Consider the following 24,489-nt stretch of genomic DNA (forward strand, 5'->3'; position numbering starts at 1 on the left):
GTGTAGTGGCAGGTGCCTGTAGTCACAGCTACTCAGGAAGCTGAGGCAGGAGAATCCCTTGAACCCGGGAGGCAGAGGTTGCAGTGGGCTGAGGTTGCACCACTGCACTCCAGCCTAGGTGGCAGAGAGAGACTCGGTCTCAAAAAAAAACAAAAAGGGAATCACTTGGATGTTTTCCAGTTCTTGGCTTGTGGGGTTCATATGTGAATCATAAACTCTGCTTTTTGTTTAAAACTTCCTTTGTTCATGTTAGATTAAAGTGGGATGAATTTTTATAGTATAAATGTTAACCATACCATCTACAGAAACAAATATATGTTGAAATCCTGAGATGATTCCTTCTGTAGACAACATACTGTGGATAGAAAGTAACCATCCATGCAGTGACCGGTTTGTCAGTGCAAGAATACACCTGTGTCATGGCTCACAGGAAGGTACCTGTGTATTATGCAGCCCCCAAGCTATTTCCTGGCAGTCTTGGCTTGAGAACACTTCTTGAAGGTGATAGTACATAATTATGAGAATGACTATCCAAATGCTTTTAATGTTTTTCCTACATATATGTTTTTTGGAATGTATTTGGAAGAGAAAATAGCTCCACAGAGCACATTAGGGAGATGCTGGTCCCAAGATAAAAACTTACTTCCTTAGCCTGAGGCTCAGGCTCCATGGTTATCTGGCTTTGGCCCTCCCTGAGACCTCATCTCCTGCCACCTGCTTCCTGTGCCACACAGTGGCCCTTGCTGATCTCTGAGTGCACTTCTGGTGCCTGAATAGCTGTTTCCTCCCTCATCTGCTAAACCTAGCAGATTTGCTGGGCTCTGGACTGAGGTGGAGGGAGATGTATACGTATGGAGGTGGGAGAGGGGTTTCTGTGCAGGGGTGCTGTTTGAATATAGGATGGCATTGCTATGTTGCTAGTGAGTTTTGTTTTATTTTCTCTTCTGTCCCTGTCCTAGACTTCCCCTTCACTTCACTCATCCCCACCGCCATAATGTTTACCTATCCTGCATCCTCAGAGAAGCTTTACCTCCCCCTCTGCACCCCCATGCCCATATTTGCTTTCCATCTCAGCTTTGCTTCTCCACAACTCTGCCTGTCTCCCTCCTGGCTGTCCAGGTCCTCACCCACTGTCCTGGGCCCATCCAGCCCTTTTGGAGAATTGGGACCCTTTTCCAAAGCACATGGGAATGGATCTGATGGCTCCTCTGGGGCAGCCCTTAGCTGTGAACCAGCCCCAGAACTTAGTCAAACCTATATCTCAGGAGGACCAATAGGAGAATGTGTGTTCAAACTCCTTAAAGACTGTCAGATACTCTAGGAAATGAGGTAGTGTCATTAATAAAGCCTGTCGGTATTCATCAGGGGCACTTGCCTCATCCATTCCCTGGTGTAAATGTGACCCAAAAAGGGAATCCCTAGTCAGAGGACTAGGAGGATTTGTGACAAGTATTTCTTCTGTCAGATCACTAATTTGTAAGGTTTGTTAATTGGTCAGTTTGGGGGCAGGAAGAAAATAACTTTAATAGAATGGGGCAGCTGTGACCTCCTTGAAGGGGCTCAGACCAGGCAAGGAGACAGACATCTGGCTAAGGTCCGGCAGATGCAGACTCTTCCTAGGTAGCTGTGCACTGTTGTAACAGGATTTCTGTGTCTCCACTAATGATCAATACTGCCTGTGTCATGCACTGAATTCTTTGGTCTTCTATTTCTGGACTCTATGCTCTTCCATTATTTATCTATTTACTAAGACTTTCTGCCTTGTTTGCTATAACTTTATAATAATATATTTCAATATCTGAGATGGCTAAAACTCTTCATTGCTTTTTCATTTGCAGAATATTTTGACTGTCCTCACATAGTTTTCCATATGAATAACCCTGTCTAGTTCTAAAAATAATACTGCTGTTTTTATTATGTTAGATTTATATATTTAGGGATAATTGACAGCTTTGTTTTGGCTTTCCCATTTAAGAATATGTCTTATTAAAGTTTTCTTCTGTGTGCCTCAGAAGTTTTTGTTCTTATCGTATTTATTTATTTGACTTCTTAAAAATATTGGTCTTGCTATGTTGCCCAGGCTGGAATGCATTGGAAATTCACAGGCCCAATCATAGTGCGTACTAGAGCCTGGTCTCAAGCCATACTGCTGCCTCAGCCTCCTGTGTGGCTGGGACTATAGGGGCACACCATTGTACCTGGCTTACTTTTATTTTCTAAACATAGATCTTGCATGCTTCCTAAATAGATTCCAAGAAGTTGTATCCTTTTGGTTGCTACTGTAAATGGGATTTTAGGAAATCTATTATTATGTATTTTTTATTTTGTGACGGAGTCTCACCTATTGTGTTACCCAGGCTTGAAGTGCAGTTGCATAATCTCGGCTCCCTGCAACCGCCGCCTCCCTGGTTCAAGCGATTCTCCTGCCTCAGCCTCCCAGGTAGCTGGGATTACAGGTGCCCACCACCACACCAAGCTAATTTTTATATTTTTAGTAGAGACGTGTTTTGCCATGTTGGCCAGGCTGGTCTCGAACTCCTGACCCCAAGTAATCCACCCACCTTGGCCTCTCAAAGTGCTGGGATTACAGGCATGAACCACCTTGCCCAGCCAGACAATCTATTATATTTTTTATCTGGTGGTTTGTGTATTTAGGAAGGCTACTGATTTTATTTATTAGTAATTTTATACCTAGCCACTTTACTGAATTTCAATTACTATACTCTTTCAGTTGATTTTCTTGGGTGTTCTCTATGTGCAATTCTATTATCTGCAAATAACAATAACGTTGCTATGTAGATTTTATGTAAAAGTAGAACTCCAATATGCTTATAAGTTAGATTCTTTGCATGGGAAGATGTGCAAGAAAAAAATTTCTGTCCACATCTCCTTTTTCCTTCAGTTCTCTGTCCTGGGTTCTGAGGATTTGGCCCTGCTGGCTGTCGTAGCCTGTTGACCACGTAGAGTGTGGGTCAGTGGTCAGATGAGCCCATGCTTCCAATCCCTTGTGATGGGTGAGCAGTCAATGGCCTGTGTCTTCAGAGCACAAATCAGACTTCACAAGATACTATGACAATACATGAAGGGACAGTCAAGGGAGGATGTGTTGGGTCCAGTGATGGGCATATGCATTGGCTGGGATGTGTGAAAGTACAGATGAGTCAGAAGTTCTAGAAGGAAAGCAGGAGAAGCCCTTCTGGTGACAGGGCAGGGCGAGGTTTGTCAGGGGCCAGCCTATAATTCATGCAAAGCACTGGGAGCTGGTCCTGTTGGGGATAGAGCCAGGGAAGCCTTTGCATCTGGGCAGGCAGAGCATGACCCATCTGGACTAGAGGAAGACCTGTCGGTTGGTGTAGTAGATGGTGTTTGAAGGGGTTTAAGACTCAAGACAGATAAACTAATTAGGGCAGCTTATGAGACTTTGTAATACTGTAAAAAAATGTCTGAAGGGTTGGTTTTAAATCAAATAGAAGTAGGAAAAATAAGAATTTTTGGATTTTGTAGGTTTATGTCAGAAAAAGTGTGGAGCTAAGCATTGCAAGTGAAGAATTATGGTAAGTTAAAACATCATTTCTCTCTCCCTCTTTTTTCTTTGCAAAAAGTAGTTATGCCAATTCTTTGCAGAATTATTTCACCCAAAGCCAGAAATTGTTCAAAGCAGGAGTGGTCTCTTTGCCGAGTGGTTTCATATTCCAAACATACATATGTTGCACAGAGTGTCTAATTATTCTTGGGAACAATTACTGTCAGGTTCCAGAATGTGTTCAATGAACAGCAATTGGTGTTTATCCAGCTCTAAAGAAACTATGCAAGGAACGGTAGGTTATATTGTCTGTCTAAAGTGTTTTGCCATCCGGAAACATCTGCTTTCTATTTAAAGCACTGAAGAAGGAATGGGAGTATATTTGAAATTTACTCTCTGAACATTGAACATCAAAGGAAGGAGAATAAATTTGGATATGAAGGTAATTTCTGTCCTCTGATACATTCTCTTCAGCTTTTCCCTGCTGGGAAGGAAATGTGGGTTGGAAAGTTCTGATTCTCTTCAATCTATTTATATTGATTTGCACACAGGAGGAAATGACTTCTGTGTCCTACTTCTAGCTCTTTTGCTTTCTCAGGTGAAGCAGAAAACTCTTTCAAAGTCAGGGTCTGCTTTTCTGAATTTTGTGGTGAGGTTTGTATTTGGATTTTGCCCATAAAGGTGTTAAGATTTGTTCAGTTTGCCTGAAGTGATCCTGTGACCCTTGATTTTCTTGTGGATAGCACTGCCCACTCACAGCCCTGTTGGGAGGATTAAATGAGAATATGTACGATTTGCTTGGTGTATAGTAAACTTTCTGTGAAGGACAATGTCTCTTCTATTGCTACGTAATAAACTGTCACATACATAGCATCTTAAAACAAAACACATTTCTGTGTGTCTGGAGTCTGGTATAGCTTAGTTGGGCCCTTTGCTTCAGGGGCTCTTGCAAGGCTGTAGTCAAGGTGTTGACCAGGGCTAGAGTCTCATCTGAAGGCTCACTTGTGGAAAGATCTGCTTCCAAGCTCATGTAGTTGTTGGCTGAATTTCCATTCCTCCAAGGGAGTTGGACTAAGGGCCTCAGTTCGTGTCTGGCAGTTGGCTGGTGTCTTTCCTCAATTCCTTGTAAGGTGGATCTCCCTAACATGGCAGCTTGCTTCATCAAAACCAATAAGGTAATTTATTGAGAGAGCCTGGTAGGAGACAGATGTCATAATCCTATGTGACCTAATTACACAAATGACATCCCATCACCTTTGCAAGTTGCAGGTCTCGCCCACACTCAAGAGGAAGGGATTCCATAAGGGCGTGAACACTAGGAGTGGAGGTCACCGGGAGCCACATCCGAAGCTGCCTACTACAGACAGCTATTATTGTAGGAAGAAAGAGTAACATAATGGTTAAGAGGGAGGGTTTCCATGTCACTTAGAAATGACATCAAATCGCCAGGTGTGGTGGCTCATGCCTGTAATCCCAACACTTTGGGAGGCCGAGGCAGGTGGATCACGAAGTCAGGAGTTCAAGACCAGCCTGGCCAAGATGGTGAAACCCCGTCTCTACTAAAAATACAAAAATTAGCCAGGCATGGTGGCAGGTACCTGTAATCCCAGCTACTCGGGAGGCTGAGGCAGAGAAGTGCTTGAACCCAGGAGGTAGAGGTTGCAGTGAACCAAGATCATGCCACTGCACTCCATCCTGGGCGACAGAGCAAGACTCCATCTGAAAAAAACAAAACAACAAAAACACACACACACACAAAAAAACAAACAACAACAACAACAACAACAAAAAACATCAAATCTCAGACCTGTCATGTACGCGTTACCCAAGTCAGGTTAGTTGGCCTCTCTGAGTTCCTGTTTCCCCACCTGTTCAGCCCCTTCCCTGTAGGATTGTTGCAGTTTCAAAGTGGAGAGCAAGCCTAGCAGAATAGTAAGCAGTCATTGGTAGGTCAGTTACGAGCTTTTCTTCTCCTTGCCTTCCTTTTTTGCCTTTTCTTAAAATATCGTCAGACATTTTGGATTGTAGAAGAATAGCATAGAACTCCTCAGTGCCCCAAGACTTGGTTATTCATGTGAAATCCCAGAGCCGCAGGTAGTTTCCTGCCAGACTGGCTGTGCAATCCTCCCCTATTTGCTCAGGGGCTCAAGGATGAGGAATGCAGGTCTTTGGCATCAGGAGGACCATAGCTTCCTGCCATGGTGACTACCTCAGAATGGAGCTGCCAGGATGCCCTGCAGTACCCCTCCCAGGTCTCTGTGCCTCCCCCCACTCTGGAGAAGCCACTTGCCCTGCAGAGGCCCTGACCATGGTGACCAAGAGTGTTGCCAGGTGAGCCATTGTGTTCTGCCAGCATCCTTGCATTTCTACTTGGGCGTCCCGATGGCAGCCCAGCATGACTTCAGTCCATCCACAGAGCTGAGCAGGCAGATTTGGAGATGGAGCCCCTCTTGTCTGCTCACTTTGACCCGGATCATGCCTAGCAGACAGCCGGCTGGTTTGCCTGTGCCTGGTCAGGAAGCTCTGCCATCTTCTCGGCTCCCTGTGCTTTCTCCTCCATCTTTCCACTTTGCTTTCCTCACTTCCTCCCTCGTGTAGGCCTCAGGGACAGAGAGTGCTTATGGAAGGCCACTGCTGGGCCACCACAGGCCACACTCATCTCCACCCTCCTTCCTGACCAGAACAGCTCTGCCTGTTCCCTTGCCCCCATCCTTTGCATCCAGAGACCCTGTTCTTGGTCCACCTGTTGCCCCACCTCCAGCCCCCTCCACAGCTGTGGGAGAACTTTCTGGAGTCTTCCTCTGTCATTCAGTCACCAATGTCATTCTGGAGTAGAGATGCTGGCTCTTCTTTATTTTTTCTTTTTTAGATCATCTGATTATATCTAATGTGAATGTCTCCCTAGCTTCCTTGAAAATAAAAATCACCTGGAGTTCTTAAAAATGGAGCCCCCTGGGCCCTTCCTTGGAGAGCCAGGTTCAAGGGGCCTAGGATGGGGCCTGGGAACAAGTATTTTTAGTAAGTGTACCAGCTAATTCCTGTCGTGGAGATTTAGGAAACACGTGTCTAAGCATGCCAAAACCCAGACCCAATCCCTCTTTTCTGGTGTAGGGAATAGGAGGGAAGATCTGAAAATCTGGGTCCCTTCCCAGGAAGGCTCTTCTCTAACCCGTGGGCCCCCAGCCCTGCCCATTTAGTGCTCTGACAATGAGGCAGATATTGTAGCATAATTTGATTCTTCAAAAAATGTTCTGTAGTTACTGCCCTTTAAATCGCTCCTTCCTTTCACATATGCAAGAGAATACTGTGTGAGGAAGTGTTTTCCTTTATGGTGTTGTACTTAGATGACTAGCAAAATACGGTGCTGGGCTGAGAGTGGCACAGCTGGGTGATCCAGATGGCAGACTGGATCATATCATGTGGACGAAATATGAGGGCTTGCATTGATATGCACACACTCCCCATCGGCTGGCCTCTCTTGACAACAGATGCAGGAAATTACAGTGAGAATCTTCCTTTTGTTTCTAACAGCTGTCACCCAGCTGCTGGAAGGGTGTTGGTTTAGCATTAAGTGTGTGGGTGAACTTTGTCTCTGTTGAGGGAATAAACATGCCCTAGTAATCCACAGCCCCAGAGGCACTTGTCCTGGTCCAAGGGACCTAGAAGGGAAGTTTCGGGAAGCAAGGAATGCTGCTAGCCTGTGTTCTGGAATGCTGGCCTCTGTGAACAGCTGCACTGAAGCAGCATTAATAGCATGCCCATGGAGAAACAGGTGTAAAGAAGATGGCTGCTTTTCTTCAAAACCACAGTTGATGGTTGAGGCTGCTGGTGTTACTCAGTAGCCCTTATATGAGGCTCAAGTGGCAAATTGGTTTTCTAGGAAAAGTTTCTCAAGAGCATTCTTAAAATTTTAATAATGAGTATTCTACAGTCAGGATGGATTCAAAGACTGCTTCACCTAAAATTATTCCATCTAGAGACCAGAACACTTAAAATTCTCTTTTCCCTTTGTTTTATTTTTTGTTTTATGTTCTTGTCTATGTCTCTTTTATGTTATCTCTTTTGACATTGTAAAGATTTAAAAAATTGTATAAGTTACCTTTTAGTTTAATTTTGTGTCTGTAATAAGTACTTATTAAATCTGTACTTATTAAATCTGTAGTATTTTATAAACAATGGGTTTTTTTTTGTTTGTTTGTTTTGAGACGGAGTCTCGCTCTGTTGCCCAGGCTGGAGTGCAGTGGCGCAATCTCGGCTCACTGCAAACTCTGCCTCCCAGGTTCACGCCATTCTTCTGCCTCAGCCTTCCGAGTAGCTGGGACTACAGGTGCCTGCCACCACGCACAGCTAATTTTTTGTATTTTTAGTAGAGACGGGGTTTCACCGTGTTAGCCGGGATGGTCTCGATTTCCTGACCTCGTGATCCGTAACAACGGGACTATTTTTACATGTTGATAGCTTTTTTTCTATTCATATCTTATTTTGAACACTTAAAGGATTTTTGAGAGTTTGTGTAAAGGTACTTTCTTCAGAATTAAATATATTTTGTGATAAGTCTGTGTCATTTTGCATTACTTTGTGAAGTAGATAGCTTAAAATACGAAATGCAGTAAAATCCATTACAATTTTTATTCATCTGCCTTATTTCTAAATACTTATTGTCAAAATCTAATTCCCCACTCAGCAGAAAGAAAAATAGGTAATATGCAAATTTGGTGAATCACATAAAGTGCTTTAGGCATGTGGAGTGAAAAAGCAACAATATAGAGGCAAGAATAGCAGAAGGGATGGATTTGATGAATTCTACACAAAACTCAAAAGGTTTATGAGTTGGAAACATAAAATTCGAAGATTTGGTCAGGTTGGTGAATGGTTCCAGAATTAGACTGAAGCGATACAAAGACACAAAATAATTCTATCATATTACCAGGTGCAGTAGCGCATGCCCTATAATTGCAGCACTTTGAGAGGCCAAGGTGGGAGGATTACTTGAGATCAGGAGTTTAAGACTAGTCTGGGCAACACAGAGAGACCCTGTCTCTACCCACCACCTCCCCGCAAAATTAGCTAAGTGTGGTGTCACGTGCCTGTAGTCCTAGCTACTTGGGAGACTGAGGCAGGAGAATCGCTTGAGCCTCGGAGATCCAGGCTGCAGTGAGCTATGATTGCATCACACGCTCCAGCCTGGGCAGCAGTGAGACACTGTCTACTTAAAAAAAAAAGAGAGAGAGAGAGCCAGGCACAGTGGCTCACACCTATAATCCCAGCACTTTGGGAGGCGGAGGCAGGCAGATCATGAGGTCAGGAGTTCAAGACCAGCCCAGCCAACATAGTGAAACTCTGTCTCTACTATAAATACAAAATTTAGCTGAGCACAGTGGTGCACGCCTGTAATTCCAGCTGCTCAGGAGGCTGAAGCAGGAGAATTGCTTGAACCCAGGAGGCAGAGATTGCAGTGAGTCGAGATCATACCACTGCACTCCAACCTGGGCAACAGAGCGAGACTCCATATCAAAAAAAAAAAGATAAAATTATATCATTCATAAGTTACTGCAAATTTGAGAAGTACTTAATAGAAATATAACATTAAGTTGCAAATGGATTGGAAAATCCTAAAGTTGTTGCAGAATCTCCCAAAATTTGTTGCAAAATTCTAAAAAATGAATTGGTTCCAAAATCCTAAAAATGACAACAGGTTGTCAGAAAAAGTATAGGACACTTGACAGGGACTCAAAAACACTGAACAAGGAGTTGGCTTTTAAGCAAATTGTTCATTACACCAATTGCCCTGCAGTCTCAGGGGATAACAGCTAAGTGGAATGTGGTTTGCAAAAACTACTCACTGGTGTCTCTTTTTTTCCTCTCTCTTTGCTTTTATTTTAATTGTCTTCATGCATATGTATGTTTCCCTATAAGCTATTTAAAATCTTTTGGGGCAGTAGGTGGCCTAGAAATCATAAATTATACATTAAGTAATGTTCTCTCAACTCACACGCCCACTCTCCTATTGCAGAGAACAGCCCATCTTCACCACCCGAGCGCATGTCTTCCAGATTGACCCCAACACCAAGAAGAACTGGATGCCTGCGAGCAAGCAGGCGGTCACCGTTTCCTACTTCTATGATGTCACAAGGAACAGCTATCGGATCATCAGTGTGGACGGAGCCAAGGTACCACCCCCTCAACTGATTTTAACACTCTCAGTGGCTTATTTTTCATCCAAGATTCACCCAAAATCCTGCCATCTTAACACAGAAGTTATTGTTATAATGTCTGTATAACATATTCTGTTCTTTTTTCATTTAAACTTACGGTAAATGGGAAAGAAAAAGATTTTTCTGTTACCACTGTCTTCATAACTAACATTTTAATGCCTGTATAATAATTCCACTGGCGGCCTATAATGCTCTTAATTTTCCCCCTGTGGTTGGATATTTAAGTGGCTTCCAATGTTTTGCTATTATGGATAATGAGCATCTTCATGTACCAGATATCCTCAATTGTTCATCACATACCATTGCTTTCTTTTGAATAGTCCTTAGGATAGATTCCTAGAAGTAATATTATAGGGCATGATATTAACACTTTATGGCTCTTGATGCATATTGTCAAGTTGTTTTCCATAAGGGTTTGTTCTTCCAGCCTGTATGAGAGTGTCTGTTATTGCACCCTTGCGAGCATTGGGTATTCTATCTAGTCAGGTTTTGGTGTTATTAGGCATAGGAATCGAACTTTATTAAGTGGTTTGGAGTATTTCTTGAAATACATATATATTTTTGTTATTCTCTCTCCTATGATATTTTTGCCACATTATCATAGGAACAGAATTAAGAAGGGATACCAGCAGAGTATCACCAAGTCTTTTTTTAAAAAATATAGACCTGCTGGTTTATGGTCTTTCTGTCTTCATCCTGCTGTACATTTTTTACATGGATTATCTGCTGCCACCTGGAATTCAGTGTATCTAAAGCTGAATTCCCCTATTTGTCCTTTAAACCACCTCTCCATTTTTATTCCCCAATCATTCGGGCTAATAAAGCGAAACATAGAGTCCTTCCTCTTTGTTTGTCAAGTGAATCTGCCTTTGAAGTGTCACCCACTCGTGCCTGCTGTTTTAGAGACCATAACTCTTGTCCTATCACAGTCTCAACTGGACCCTTGCAGTAGCTGCCTCATCTCCCACCTGCAGTCTAGTCTGACTTCTGCCTCTAGATCAGCCTTCCTATGCAACAGGAAGCAGGGGAGTTGGGGGCTGGGCAATAGAACGGGCCCTGGGTGGAGGATCTTCTGTGCACTCCACAAGCAGAAGGCATGGGGAAGCTCTCCCAGGGAAGACATGAGAGCCTGCTGGTGCCTCCTGATCTCTTCAGGAGATCAGGGCACTTCAGCCCATGTTCTCTAAGTGACTGCTTTGTGCCCTTTCTCTGCACCTTGGCAACTGCAGATAAAGGTGGCTTGACCCTGGGATCCTCTTGCTCTCCCTTTCGGTTGCCACAGCCCTTCCTCCTCCTCAGGAATGGACCCCGGAAGTCCTCATTTTACAGCTGAGGTCTAAGGAGAGGTAATGACCTGGCCTGGCCCAGGTTCACGCCTCTGGGGAGGCTTGGTAGACTGGGGCCTGTGCCCAGTTATTTGCACACCAGTTCCTGGTTTGTCGGGTTGGAGCGGGCCTCTCCTGGTTGGTAGAAGAGAGTTTCCTGACACATACCAGGCAGGTAGTATGTTATCTCCCTCCACTTCAGAGATGAATGCACTGGTCTTTCTGCCTAAGCAAGCAGAATGATAGTAGGATGATAGCACATCCCAGGATCTGGTGAACAGTAAGGACGTATGCTAGTGCCTGGCACATAGCAGGTAGGCACCTCGTGTTTAATGGGGGAACATCTGAAAGGTGCCTTTATTTTTTTTTCCTTCTGAGAGACATAGTGATGCCACAGTTGTAATTACCACTTCTCTGTGCTTCTGTGCTGCAATCGCCTGGACTCTTTCCAGGATGTTCTGGCAGCGGTGGTGAATCAAGCTGACCTGCTTTCTTTTATCTACAGATTCTGTCAGTTCATCTGCCTTCCTTCAATGGGCTTGTACCTTTGTCAGTTGAGTTATCCAAGGATATATTGGGCTTAAATATAGATAAAACGACTTTCTTAGAACAAGTGCTTTAGTCCTATTAGCTGAGCTTTTAGTAATTTGTCAAAGCGTCGGCCACTGTGTCGTTATGGCTCTGCAGTTCCTGAAGGCTGTGACAATGTGGGGTCCGAGCCAAATATGACAGTTATGAGAAATCAGATGGGTGTAGGAGGGTGGGCTAAGCCCCTGGCTGCAGCACAGCGCTAGTCTAGGCTCAGTGTGGGAAAGCCATCAAGCTATAGACTCACTTACAGGCTGGGAATCCAAAACCTAGGCCATGGGATGCTGCTGGAACTCAGAGCTAGTTGGAGGATCTTGGACTACCCTTTCTGTGGTGCCCAGCCACCTGTTTTGTTTGTTTGTTTGTTTTTTGTGTTGTGTTTTGTTTGTTTGTTTTTGTTTATTTGTTTGTTTTTGAGACAGGGTCTCACTCTGTCACCTAGGCTGGAGTGCAGTGGCACGATCTCAGCTGACTGCAGCCTCCACCTCCTGGGATCAAGCGATTCTCCCACCTCAGCCACCCAAGTAGGTGAGATTACAGGTGCCCACCACCATGCCTGGATAATTTACATATTTTTAGTAGAGACAGGTTTTGCCATGTTGGCCAGGCTGGTCTGAAACTCCTGGCCTCAAGTGATCCATCCCTGGGCCTCCCAAAGTGCTGCGATTACAGGTGTGATCCACCATGTCCTGCCACCACCTGGTGTTCCTGCCTTAGTGCTGTGGCACCAGAGATCCATGACAGAGCCTCTTCCTGCAAAAGGAAGCATCCCATGAGGGAACAGAAGGCCCCAGGAAGTAGGGAGTAGGGATGGACCTCAGCTGTTTAATTACTATCTTTGGCACTCAGGGATTGGGGGTGGGAGCACATATCGCATCTGGAGAACCTGACCACACTGCACTGGAAGGTGGTCCCAATGCAAACTCAGCCCTGCTGGGCCCTCTCTCGACCTGGCAGGCAGCAACCTGTAAACCCAGCATCCCAGGTCTAGATCAGACCCTGTGCCTTCAGCTGCTCCACAAGTCGAGTGGGCATGGAGAGAGAACCCTAGAGTGGTAGCAACTGTTGCTACTGTCTGGTCCCCTGCGGCTTGCCCCTTCCCCACCCATTACTAAGGTCCTCATCTCCCTGAGCCCAGTCTCGATCCTGCCCGAATACTCCAGATGGATCGCCTGCTGTCTGCAGATTGGAATCAGGTGCAGTGTGTCGAGCTGACTGCTGGGCATCTGTGCTGATGCCAGTGTCTTCTTATGGGCTCTTGTCTGTTGCCCTTGCCCACCCTTACCCCCATCTCTGTTCACTCGGCTTGGTTCCCCTTCTGTTCTTATTCCTGACCATCTATTCTGGTTCCATGTTCACTGGCTACCCAAGCCTGGAGCCCTGCTCCCTGCCCAGCTGCACATTCCAGGCCTCATGCATGCTGTGGAGCCTCAGGCAGACCACATAGGCATGGATGCTCCTGGGCTGGGGGAGTTTGGACACTCCCTGGTGTCCTCCTCAGTGTGTTCTACCACACTGGGTCAGCCCACTTGGTTTTAGGCCTTTGATCACAAATGTTGGTCTGAACCGTGATGACAGGTGGTCAGATGCGTTTAACTTTTGGGGCTGTATCTTAGCTCATGGGCTGCACTGAAGGGGTGGCCTGCCCCTCCACACCTGTGGGCATTTCTCGTTAGGTAGAACAAGAGACCTGAGGAAAGAAATGAGACACAGAGACAAAGTATAGAGAAAGAAAAAGTGGGCCCAGGGGACCGGAGCTCAGCATACAGAGGACCCACGCTGGCTCCGGTCTCTGAGTTCCCTTAGTATTTATTGATAATTATCTTTACCATCTTAGAAAAAGGGAAGTAGCAGGATAATAGGATCATCGTAGGGAGAAGGTCAGCAGTAAGACATATGAATAAAGATCTCTGTAACATAAGTTTAAGGAAAAGTGCTGTGCCTTGATATGCATATGCAAACATCTCCATAAACCTTTTTAGTGCATAAAGTACAGCATTGCGCTAGCAAGTCCCACCTTTCGCCCTAAGGCGGTTTTCTCCTTTCTCAGTAAACAGAACATACCATCAGGTTTTACACCGAGATGTTCCATTGCCCAGGGACGGGCAGGAGACAGATGCTTTTCTCTATCTCAACTGCCAAGAGGCCTTCTTTCCTCTTATGCTAGTCCTCCTCAGCACAGACCCTTCACGGGTGTCAGGCTGGGGGACGATTAGGTCTTTCCCTTCCCACAAGGCCATATTTCAGACTATCACATGGGGAGAAACCTTGGACAATACCTAGCTTTCCTAGGCAGTGGTCCCTGCGACCTTTGGCAGTGGACCTTTGGCAGTGTACGTGTCCATGGGTACTTGAGATTAAGAGAATGGTGATGACTTTTCACAAGCATACTGCCTTCAGGCACTTGTTTAACAAAGCACACCCTGCACAGCCCAAAATCATTTAAACCTTGAGTCACCACAGCACATGTCTCTTGCAAGGACAAGGTTGGGGGTAGGGTCACAGATTAACAGCATCTCAAATACAGAACAAAATGGAGTCTCTTATGTCTACTTCTTTCTATATAGACACAGTAACAGTCTGATCTTTCTTTCTTTTCCCCACACTGCACCTCTGTGACCTTGGGCAGGTCTAGTGCCTGAGTCCTGCCTCTCTCTGTTGGCTGGGCCACATCAAGTTTATTACTTTGAGCCTCTGAGTGGTACTTCTGGGCCATCTGTCCCTTTCAAAGCAGGAGGCTGTTGTGGGCTGGAAGGGGAAGCCTCCTCCACTCCTCCCCAGTGAAGGACTGGATGTGTTTCTGTAAGAAGTGGCTGGTGTAGAATGGACTCAGAGGTCATTCTGAGCAAAGGCCACATTAGATTCAGCTTCTGCGTAAACTGTGGGCAGCCAGAGAGCACAGGCTCCTTGAGAAGGAAAGCTGTGGCCAGCAGCTTTAGCAGCTGTCATTCCATGCCAGGCATAGCCAGCTCGTCTGCCCTGTCCAAGCATGTGTCACGCTCTACCTGGGGAGGGATGTATGGACAGCCTCTCCTCCCTCTGGAAGCAGCTGGTGCTACTCATCATAGGAAGATCTGTACTCAGATCTGTTCTTAATTCTTAAAACAGAAAGACATTTCCTTCTTCCCTGGGACAATATTTCATGTGTCAGTTCCAGCTATTGTCTAAAGACGTGAGTGGGTGGGAAAACTTCAGTGTGTTGCCTCAGCATTGCCCAAGCTCTAGGGGATGATGTGGATCCATGTCAGTGTTGGGGCTGCCAGGAGACTGTGAGCTCTTTGAGGATGGCAACCATGCCTGGCTCATTGTTGGAGTCCCAGCACCAAGCCAGGGTGGACAACGCCATGGAAGTGGGTGGGGGAATGAGTGGATGATGAGGTCAAGTCTGGCCACCTTCTCTCCAGGCCTGTGGCAGGTATACTGTGTCCACAGAAGGACAGCAGACAGGGGCAGGGTCACCACCAAGGGGGGACCCAAGATTCCAAACCTTGGGTTGTCCCTGTTTATAGACACTGGACAGATGGGAGCCACATGAGGGCATCTCCCCACTCCCGGCTTCTCAGAGCACTGCTATGAACCATGTGGCAGATGCCAATAGGCATGTGATTTATGGTGAGTTTTTAGGCAGAACGGCCAGCTCCATTATAAATAAACTCCATTTTCAGAGCATTGGTTAATTGAGCCATCATAGCACTTGATTTCATTGTGTTGTTGGCACTCTTTCCAGACTGAGTTAATCACTGCCATCCTTATGAGAAACTGCCTGCCTGTGGACAAGACTTGCCTGAAGCAGGTGCTTCTCCTGGGAGCTCTGGATGACTCTGCTGCCCTTGGTTCTCAGTTATTTATAGGATCACAGAAACCTGTATTGGAAGAGACCTTAGAGGTCATCCCTTCTACAAATATTTAGCTGCACCTGCTGTGTTGTGAGTGCTGCCTGATCGTGATGGTTCAGAGCATATCAGCTTCTAAAACTCTGACTTGCTTGGTGTTTTCTTTTAGGAATGTAAAATTACTTTCAGGAGCACATTCAGGCTCTTCTCGTCCACCCATCATTAGAATTCACTCCTTTGAATAAATATAGAGCACCTTCTGTTAAGGGAGCAAGCATTAGGAAGGTTCCGAGCACACAGTAGGTTTTCAGCTTTTCTTTTCTTCGCTGTCTGTGATTTGTTTTTTTGTTTGTTTGTTTTTGAGACGGAGTCTCCCTCTGTCACCCAGGCTGGAGTGCAGTGGTGTGATCTCGGCTCACTGCAAGCTCCGCCTCCTGGATTCATGCCATTCTCCTGCCTCAGCCTCCCGAGTAGCTGGAACTACAGGCGCCCGCCACCACGCCCGGCTAATTTTTTTGTATTTTTAGTAGAGACAGGGAAGCACCTGTTAATAACTACTCTTGGAGCAGATGACATGTCTCAGCCCCAGCCTCTTGTGGAAAACTCCCAGGTTCATCCAACTTCATCTCTCTGGATCTGGGAAAGACTTTTCATGAAGGGAATCCGATGGGCCTGTCTCCCCTGCCTGTTTCATGAGCAGCTTCCTCTGAAATCTAGAGCAGGTGAGACTAGAGACAGGAGGAGCTTAGCATTTTGCTATTTCCAAGTAGCTCTTGACTATGTGTGTTTTGTGCATTTTGTGACAACTTGGTCCCACTGATCTGCAGGACTGGGTCTTTTACTAGGGTGGCTTCTTTTTCTGTGAAAGTTTCAGAGATGACTCACACAAGAGGAAGGTGTACACAGATGGGAGCCCATATGAAGCTTATGCCTGGGGTGCTCTAGTGCAGCCCCTTCTCCCTTCTGGGCTTTGGTTCCTTCCCCCAGATCCATTCTCCCCTCTCTCCAGAGGGGAACAGTTCTTATTCTGCTGAGTCATTCTGCCACATTGTACACTCAACTGTGCCCTCATCCTTCACATACTCACCTTTGGCTCCCAGGGCTTCATTCTTCCTTGGTTCCCGGCCACCTGTGGCAGGTGTACTGCCAACTCCTTCACCTGCTGTTCCTTAAGTCAGCCTTCTGCCCTGGGCCTCTTCTTCTCTTCCACCAGATAACTCTCCACCCGATGACCCCTTCACTTCTCATCCCTCAGTTTACTGAAGTCTCCCATCTCCTCTGACGCCAGAACCCACAGGTCCAGCCACCTCCTCGGTCCCTAACATAATTTTCCAAGTGTCTCCATGGGCAGGAAGGGTACTCCCTGCTGTTTTCATAAGCCTCTGCCCACTCTGAAGATTAGCCTCCCTGACAACTTTGTTATGGGTTTGTAGACTTTATTTTTAACCGTTTGTATTAATAGGCACCATTCAATGTCTAATAATAAAGCAAACCCATATGTACCCACCACCCAGTGGAAGTACATCTTTCATTAATACTTCAGAAGTCCTTCAATGGGCCTTTCCTAATTAGATGCTCTCCCATCCACTCCTCAAGAGATCACCACTCTCCATTAAGACTGTATTAAGCATTCCCTTGCTTTTCTGTATAGTTTTGCCACATATGTATATATTGCTAAACCAGAAGTTGGCAAACCTTTTCTTTAAGGGCCAGAGAGTAATTTTTTAAAAAAGTTTCGTATTCAGGTTGTACAGTCTCTGCTGCAGATATTTGACTCTTTTGTAGCCAGAAAACAGCCATAGACCAATATGTAAATGAATGGGCATGGCTGTCTTCCAATAAAACTTTAATTACAAAAATAGGCCCTAGGCTAGATTTGGCCTGAGGGTTATAGTTTGCTGACCCCTGCCCTAAATAATCTGTTACTCAGTTTTACCTGTTTTTGACCTTTATATGAATAGAATCATACTAGAGACTTATAATGTGTGTGTTCTTTTGTAACTTCTTTTTTTTTTTTTACTTTTAAATTTTTGTGATTCATCCATGCTGATCAATTTGGTTAGCCTTGGTTAATTTTCCTGCTGGATTAGTATTCCTTTATATGGAAATACTACAGTGTGTTTATCCATTCTGTTGGTAGTGGATATTTTTTTTGCAAGTTCTACTGTAGATAAAATGCTGTCAAGCAGCATTGCATGGTACAGAGAAATCTTTTGTGAAACGAAAAATCAACCAATGCAGCAAATATTATTGTCTTATTTTAAGAAATTGACACAATGACTCCACCCTTCAGCAACCACCACTCCAATAAGTCAGCAACCATCAGGATCGACACAAGTCCTTCCATCAGCAAAAAGATTATAACTTGCTGAAGGTTCAGATGATCCTTAGCATTTTTTAGCAACAAAATATTTTAAAATTAAGGTATGCACATGGTTTTGTTTTTAAAGACATAATGCTATTGCAAACTATGATTTTTTATTTTCTTTCTTTCTCTTTCTTTTCTTTTCTTTCTTTTTTGAGGTAGCGTCTCACTTTTGTCACCCAGGCTGGAGTACAGTGACGTGATCACGGCTCACTGCAGCCTTGACCTCCCAAGCCCCAGGTGATCCTCCTGCCTCAACCCCCTGAGTAACTGGGACTATAGGTGCACACCACCATGCCCTGCTAATTTTTGTATTTTTAGTTAAGATGGGGTTTTGCTATGTTGTCCAGGCTGGTCTCGAACTCCTGGGCTCAAGCAATCCACCTGGCTTTGCCTCCCAAAGTGCTGGGATTACAGGCATGAGCCTGCAAACTATGATTAATATATTCAAGGAAACAGAGGGAATGTGGACAAAATAGATGAAAGGAAGAAGAATATTCCCAGAGACTTAGAATTTTTTTTTGAAAGAACCAAATGGACATTCTAGAACTAAAAAATAACAGTATCTGAAATGAAGATAACAATGGATAGATTTAACAGCAGATTGGATACATCAGTGACCAGGATTAGTGACCTGGAAAGCAGATTAATAGAAAATACCCAAATAGAATCAGAGAGAACCAAGAATCAGGGAAAAAAAAATTGATGAGTGTAAAAAATACTGGGCATGGCCAGCATGGTGGCTCCTGTCTATAATCCCAGCATTTCGGAAGGCTGAGGCAGATGGATTGGTCGAGCCCAGGAGTTTGAGAACAGCCAGGGCAACATGGCAAAACTCCATCTGTACAAAAATTACAAAAATTAGCCGGGCATGGTGGTGCACACCTGTAATCCCAGCTACTTGGAAGGTTGAGATGGGGGGATCACTTTAGCCCAGGAGGTTGAGGCTGCAGTGAGCCATGTTTGTGCCACTTCACTCTATCCTGGGCAACAGAGCAAGACCCTATCTCAAAGAGAAATGTTGGACACACTCAAAAAGCCTAGCAGGTCTGTAATTGGAGTCCCAGAAGTAGAAGCAAGGAGAGAGAATAGAGCGGAAGCAATATTCATGGAGAGAATGAGAATTTTCTAAAAACTAATGAGTCTACAGATTTAAGAAGCTGAATGCACCTCCAGCCATCATAAATAGACTTAGCTCTTGAAATCAGTCCATTGTTGCTTTGTAAGTAAGACATACATTATATTCTTTTTAGCCACTTATTCGTTTTATAACCTTGAACAAATCACTTGACCTTGTTCAGCCTCAGTTTCGCCATCTAAAAAAAATGGGGATTAAAGACTGAAAAAGTGCCCTAGAAACTAAGTTTTAAAGAAATAGCAGGGGGTATCACCATTATTAGTCCAGCTTGACTGCCTCTGGGACAGCCTGTTTGGGTGAACTTAAGAGCCATGTCCTGTACTTTGGCCAGCCTCTTCCCACTGCTTTTCAAGGGGACTTGGGGTGTGGTGACTGACCTAGGGGCATAGGCCTGCAATGAGGTAGCAGCAAGATTTAAAATGAATCCAGTTTCTGAATGGATGTAGTCATTGCTTTGTCCTCCCAGGATTCTGGTAATTGAGAGATGACCAGAGTTGGCTTTCGGGAATCATGTGATCCATTCTGATCCAGCTCCCAGCCACACACCTTCCTTAGGTCTGCCTTGATTCCACTATATCTGCCCTGCTTGGGGCTGAGCCAGAATCCCACCACCCTCCAAGGTCCCATAACTTTGCCCTACACTTGCCAGTAGTTTAGATCTGCATTTTCCACATCCTGCTCCCCTGCCCCCATCTCTTGATAGTGTCCAGTGACAGCAGGCAGATCTCTTGACTTCTCATGTTGCATTCAGTTTTCCAAATGGAAAACATTTGGTAAAATATCCTAACTCACATGGCCACTGGCATTATGGAAGGGTTATTATAAGGAAAGGAAAAGTCACCTGGATCATAGCACATGGACATCAGTACTTCATAGATGGGGAAAAGAAGAGAGGCAGTAATGTTTGTTACCTTCGTTGTGTATAAAATGAGAAGCAACATGATATAGAAGTTTATTGGACAAGTTTTGGAGTCAGACAACTGGTTTTTTATCTCTAGAGTCTCCTGCTGGCCAGCTTTAATGTGTTACCTTAAGCAAGTTAGTTTAACCTTTCCCAAATCTCGGCTGGGTGCGGTGGCTCATGCCTGTAATCTCAGCACTTTGGGAGGCCGAGGTGGGCGGATCAGCTGAGGTCAGGAGTTTTGAGAACAGCCTGGCCAACATGATGAAGCCCCTTCTCTACTAAAAATGCAAAAATTAGCTGGGCGTGGTGGCGGGCGCCTGTAATACCAGCTACTCAGGAGGCTGAGGCAGGAGAATCGCTTGAATTTAGGAGGCAGAGGTTGCAGTGATCCTTGATCATGCCATTGCACTCCAGCCTGGGCGACAGAGCAAAACCGGCTCAAAAAAGTCAAACAAACAAACAAAAAAAAAACTTTCCCAAATCTCAGTTACTTCTGTGAAATGAAGGAATAGTCATATGCATAGGCTTTTTGTAAGGTTTAAGTGAACTGATATAAATCAGGCACTCAATAAGTGTTCAACAAATAATAATTGCTGCTGTTAGTATTCTAAAAATTATTTTACCACCTAAGCCAAGGTTTTCTCTTGAGCCAGTGGCTTATCAGCAAACTCAATAGTCTAATAGATAAATGTAGATATAGCAATAGCAATGATACTTCTACTACTAGTGACAGCTGTCACTTACTGTCTAGATCCCTTTAGTTAAGGCAAGGGTTTGTATCTGGAAGGTCAGTCCTTTAGCAAAATAGTAGACTCAGGTTCCTACCATGGAAAGCAAGGGCTATGCCATTCAAACTTTTTTCTCTTCTCTGTTTTATCAGTTACAAGGATAGTGTTCTGAGTTGACCATTGAGAATAAACAACCTTAGTAAGTAAAATTGCTGGTAGGTTCACTCTTTAGAGTATTTACTTATATTCCTCTTATTCTCTGCTCAGATCATCTGATGAGGAAGCAGCCAGTGGTTACTGCCACCCTGCCCTTATGTAGACACCTAGTAATCCTTTATTTCCAAGAGTATTTTTCCTGAGTATTTCTTAGAGTCTTAGGGCTTCCAATGATTTCTACTTAAGTAAGCCATTGTTGATATTTTATAACCCTTATCAGTTGTTTGATGTCTCTGCCCTCTTCCTGACTACTTGCCATTGAAAGACCAGGAACCTTGACTCATTCATCTTTGTATCTTTGATTGGCAGAGTGTCTGGTGTATAGTAAATGTTCAATAAATGTTTGAATGAATAAATGTACCATGTGCTAGATATTATTTTTTTACCCTTCCACCTCAGATTCATCCTCTACCCTTCTTGACACTGCTCTGGTCCCTGAGGGGCTAACTTGCAGACATCAGTGGGCTCCCACGCCCTCTAGCTTCTAGCTGGGTTTGTCCAATGGCAACTGGAGATCAAAGGGAGAGGCGAGAGTGTTTGCTCCCCCAGTTTCCCACTCCTGTGAGGTCACCATGTGCTGACTGTGTCCCCCAACAGAAGGTAACCTCTCTTTTCAAGGTAGCTTGCTCTATATGACCCCTCCCCCTTCCAGGGTCTATAGCCACTCCATCCCCTTACTCTTTTAGGCCAAGGAGTGGTGACAGCTAGCACCAGGCTGCTGCACCATCCTTACAGTTTCCCTGTATCCCACTCACACCTGTATAATTAGTTTCTTTGTCAATTAACCCTCTACAAATTATCCTAATTGGACTGTACCTGCTCCTGCCTGTTGGGAAGCAGCAGGCCTCAATTGCTTATAGAGATTTTTGATTGTTTGAGTTGGACACTGGGGCTCCAGGTGACTCATAAAGCGACATAGTGCAGTTCTTCAGAGAATGTGGGACATAGCTAGCCATTAAGGGCACTCTGATGCATGGCAGCTTTGGGTAAATAAATAGCAGTTTGGGAAACTATTATTTGCTTAGGAGAGACTTTCTCCCACGGATAACATGTAGGATCTTATTTTAGACTGACTGTTAAGTCTCTGAAGTTGCCCCTTTTCATGGTTGTGTATCTGACTCAGCATAGGTTGTGCCAGGAGAACTTGGGACCATATTTAACAGGGCAGGGGATGCAGACTTGAAGCACTGGCTTTGCCAACAGAAGACTTTCTAAGGAATGACTTTGTCTCATTCAACATTTAAATTTTCACCCTTTGGGCTGTTTTTCTTCAGGTGATCATAAACAGCACAATCACACCGAATATGACCTTCACCAAAACGTCACAGAAGTTTGGGCAGTGGGCCGACAGCAGAGCCAACACGGTGTTTGGTTTGGGGTTTTCCTCTGAGCAGCAGCTGACAAAGGTAACATGGTCCTATCCACAGTACAGTAAGTCCCGCATCAGATGCCATTCTCATTCAGTGATTGCCCACCGAGGGATGTGCCCTTGGTGAGCAGGATTCCTTTCTGGTCTTTGGTTTCACTCCTTCTGGCATCACGGGGCTACCAAAACAGGGGCCCTTTTGAAATACCAGGTTCATTGAAGTCACCTGGGGAAGGGAAATTCGTATCTAACAAATGCTGCTTTGGGGCTAACAAATGCTGCTTTGGGGCCTGAAGTTGCAGTGTGGCCAGTCCATCCTCCCCTCCAGGTGTCAGCCACTGCTCCCTGTGCCCGGCGGTATCAGCATACAGACTGAGCACTGGCTTGTGTGCCAAAACCAGATCCATTAGGTTTTCAGGACTCTGAGGATTAGGTGACCTTCCTGTGTGAGGTCACAGTTATTGGAGGGTTGTTACTATAGGACTTCCAAGGAAGAGACTGTGTTCCTGCTGCCAAGAATGCATCTTGATGAAATAAGCATGTTACCCCTTTTGAAGTAAGGCACACTTTGTCTCTGACAGCTGTCAACATCAGTGACTCTGTGGTTGGAGCCCTTGGGGAGTAAGGTGATGCATAATGGAAGCTCTTAGCCTGGACTCCCCATGTCCCTTAAAATGCTACACAGTGGTGTGTGTATGTTGCTTTTTTTTCTAGGGAGAGGATTCATAGCTCCAAGTCACTTCTCCAGGGGGCCTGGGACATACTCCTTGGATGGTTAGAAAGGTGTTGAGGAGCAGATCATGGCTGATCGCAGCCTTGGAGAACCCCAAAAACTGAGGGAATAAACTGATCGCCTCTGAGAGGCCTCACTCAGCAGTTTAAAGGGGCTGAGAGCCTGTTTTAGAGACTACATTTCCTTTTAGGGTGGTAGAAGAGTCCTTTGTAAGTATTGAGAATATTTTGGTTTAAGGTAAGACTGACTAGTTTACAAATCAAAGAAATTTATTGGAAGAATGTTGGAGTCTCTCAAGGAGTGCAGAGGAGAGTTGCAAATCCAGGAAAGGGCCAGAGCCAGAATTGCTTCCGGCAGCTTGGCTCTAGGAGTTGTTTTTCTCTAGACCCTTGCTGTGAACATCTGACTGATTGGACAAGTGCTGACCCAGCCTCTGCTCTGCTGACACCATGCTCGGCACTGAGGATACAGAGATGTGGCCCCTGTTCCAGGGCTTCACAAATTTCTAGATTATTGAGGAATTGACAGAGTTGCCTAGAACACATTTGGCTGCTTGGGTTACTTGTGTGTATTGAAGACAGTTTTCAAAGAGTGGGAAATTAGGGTGAGTCAGGAAGCCCCCCACAGCAGGAGCCTGCTAACTTGTCCCCTTCCTTTGTCCAGTGTGTGTGCATGTATGTGTATACTCACATATGTGTGCACACACACACACTTCCAAGGAGGTCCCCAGCGCACAGATCCAGCCATCAGATACCCAGTCACAAATGAGCTCCCCAGTGGGGATACCCCACAGACTGTCCTCCTCTGCATCCCAAGGTACTTCCATGAGGACTCTGTTTCCTTAGAAGCCTGAGAAGCCCAAAATGACCTGGTGGCACACTGAGCATCCACCCTTGTGCCACCCTCTCACAGAAGCATTCTTTCCTGGGTGGTAAAACCTCCAGATCACCAGGGCCTGGAAACATGGGCAAAAGGCAAAAATCTCAAGGGCAGGTCATTGCAGATAGTTATGGGAGACATGCTCTCCGTCCACAATCCCTCAGTTCCAGGATTACAGCACACAAGCCCAGGATGTTCAGCAGGCATGAGTGCAGCACAGTTCTGCAAGGCCTGCCACTTCTGGCTGATAAGGTACCTGGGAGGAACTGAGAATCCTATGGCAACCAGACTCTTGCTTACCTTCATGTGCAGAGAAGTGAGGTCTCTGCAGCCTCACTTGGTTTGAAGCAGTGTCATGTGGGATAGAAAGTATTGGGTAAATCTTTGGCTGGTATGGCTGGCAGAGGCATGGCAGTCCACAGTGTCTATTCTGGTGATAAATCACTCTTCCCCTGGAAGAAGGGGCCCAGTGGAATCAGCCTTCAGCAGGGAGCTACCTGGTACCTAGAGGTGTGATGCTTGGCGTGGGTCACTATGTTGGCAGTAGGACACTCAGCAGGCCCAGGAGTCAGGGTGGCCATGGAGAGTAGGAGTATGTGTTTTCAAGGCCATTTGGTGCCCTTTCCCCTGGCACCATGGCCAGTGTGTCCTTAAGTCTTTTGAGGAAGTACCAGGC

General features: G+C 45.3%; 1 protein-coding gene across 2 annotated transcripts in view; it reads left to right on the plus strand.

Annotated features, from left to right (window-relative positions):
* Positions 1-24,489, plus strand: part of HOMER2 (homer scaffold protein 2) — a 99,338-nt gene that overhangs the window by 51,127 nt on the left and 23,722 nt on the right. The window contains exons 1-3 of one of the 2 annotated variants that reach the window (XM_023194298.2): positions 3,533-3,554; positions 9,537-9,693; positions 22,110-22,241. In XM_023194298.2, the coding sequence (XP_023050066.1) occupies positions 9,604-9,693; positions 22,110-22,241 (222 nt within the window). In that variant the 5' untranslated portion in view covers positions 3,533-3,554; positions 9,537-9,603. Of the gene's footprint in view, positions 1-3,532; positions 3,555-9,536; positions 9,694-22,109; positions 22,242-24,489 lie in introns of those variants that run through there. The other variant, XM_023194297.1, reaches the window with a different exon arrangement.

This window comes from Piliocolobus tephrosceles, chromosome 6, assembly GCF_002776525.5.
Source record: "Piliocolobus tephrosceles isolate RC106 chromosome 6, ASM277652v3, whole genome shotgun sequence".
Lineage (NCBI taxonomy): Eukaryota > Metazoa > Chordata > Mammalia > Primates > Cercopithecidae > Piliocolobus > Piliocolobus tephrosceles.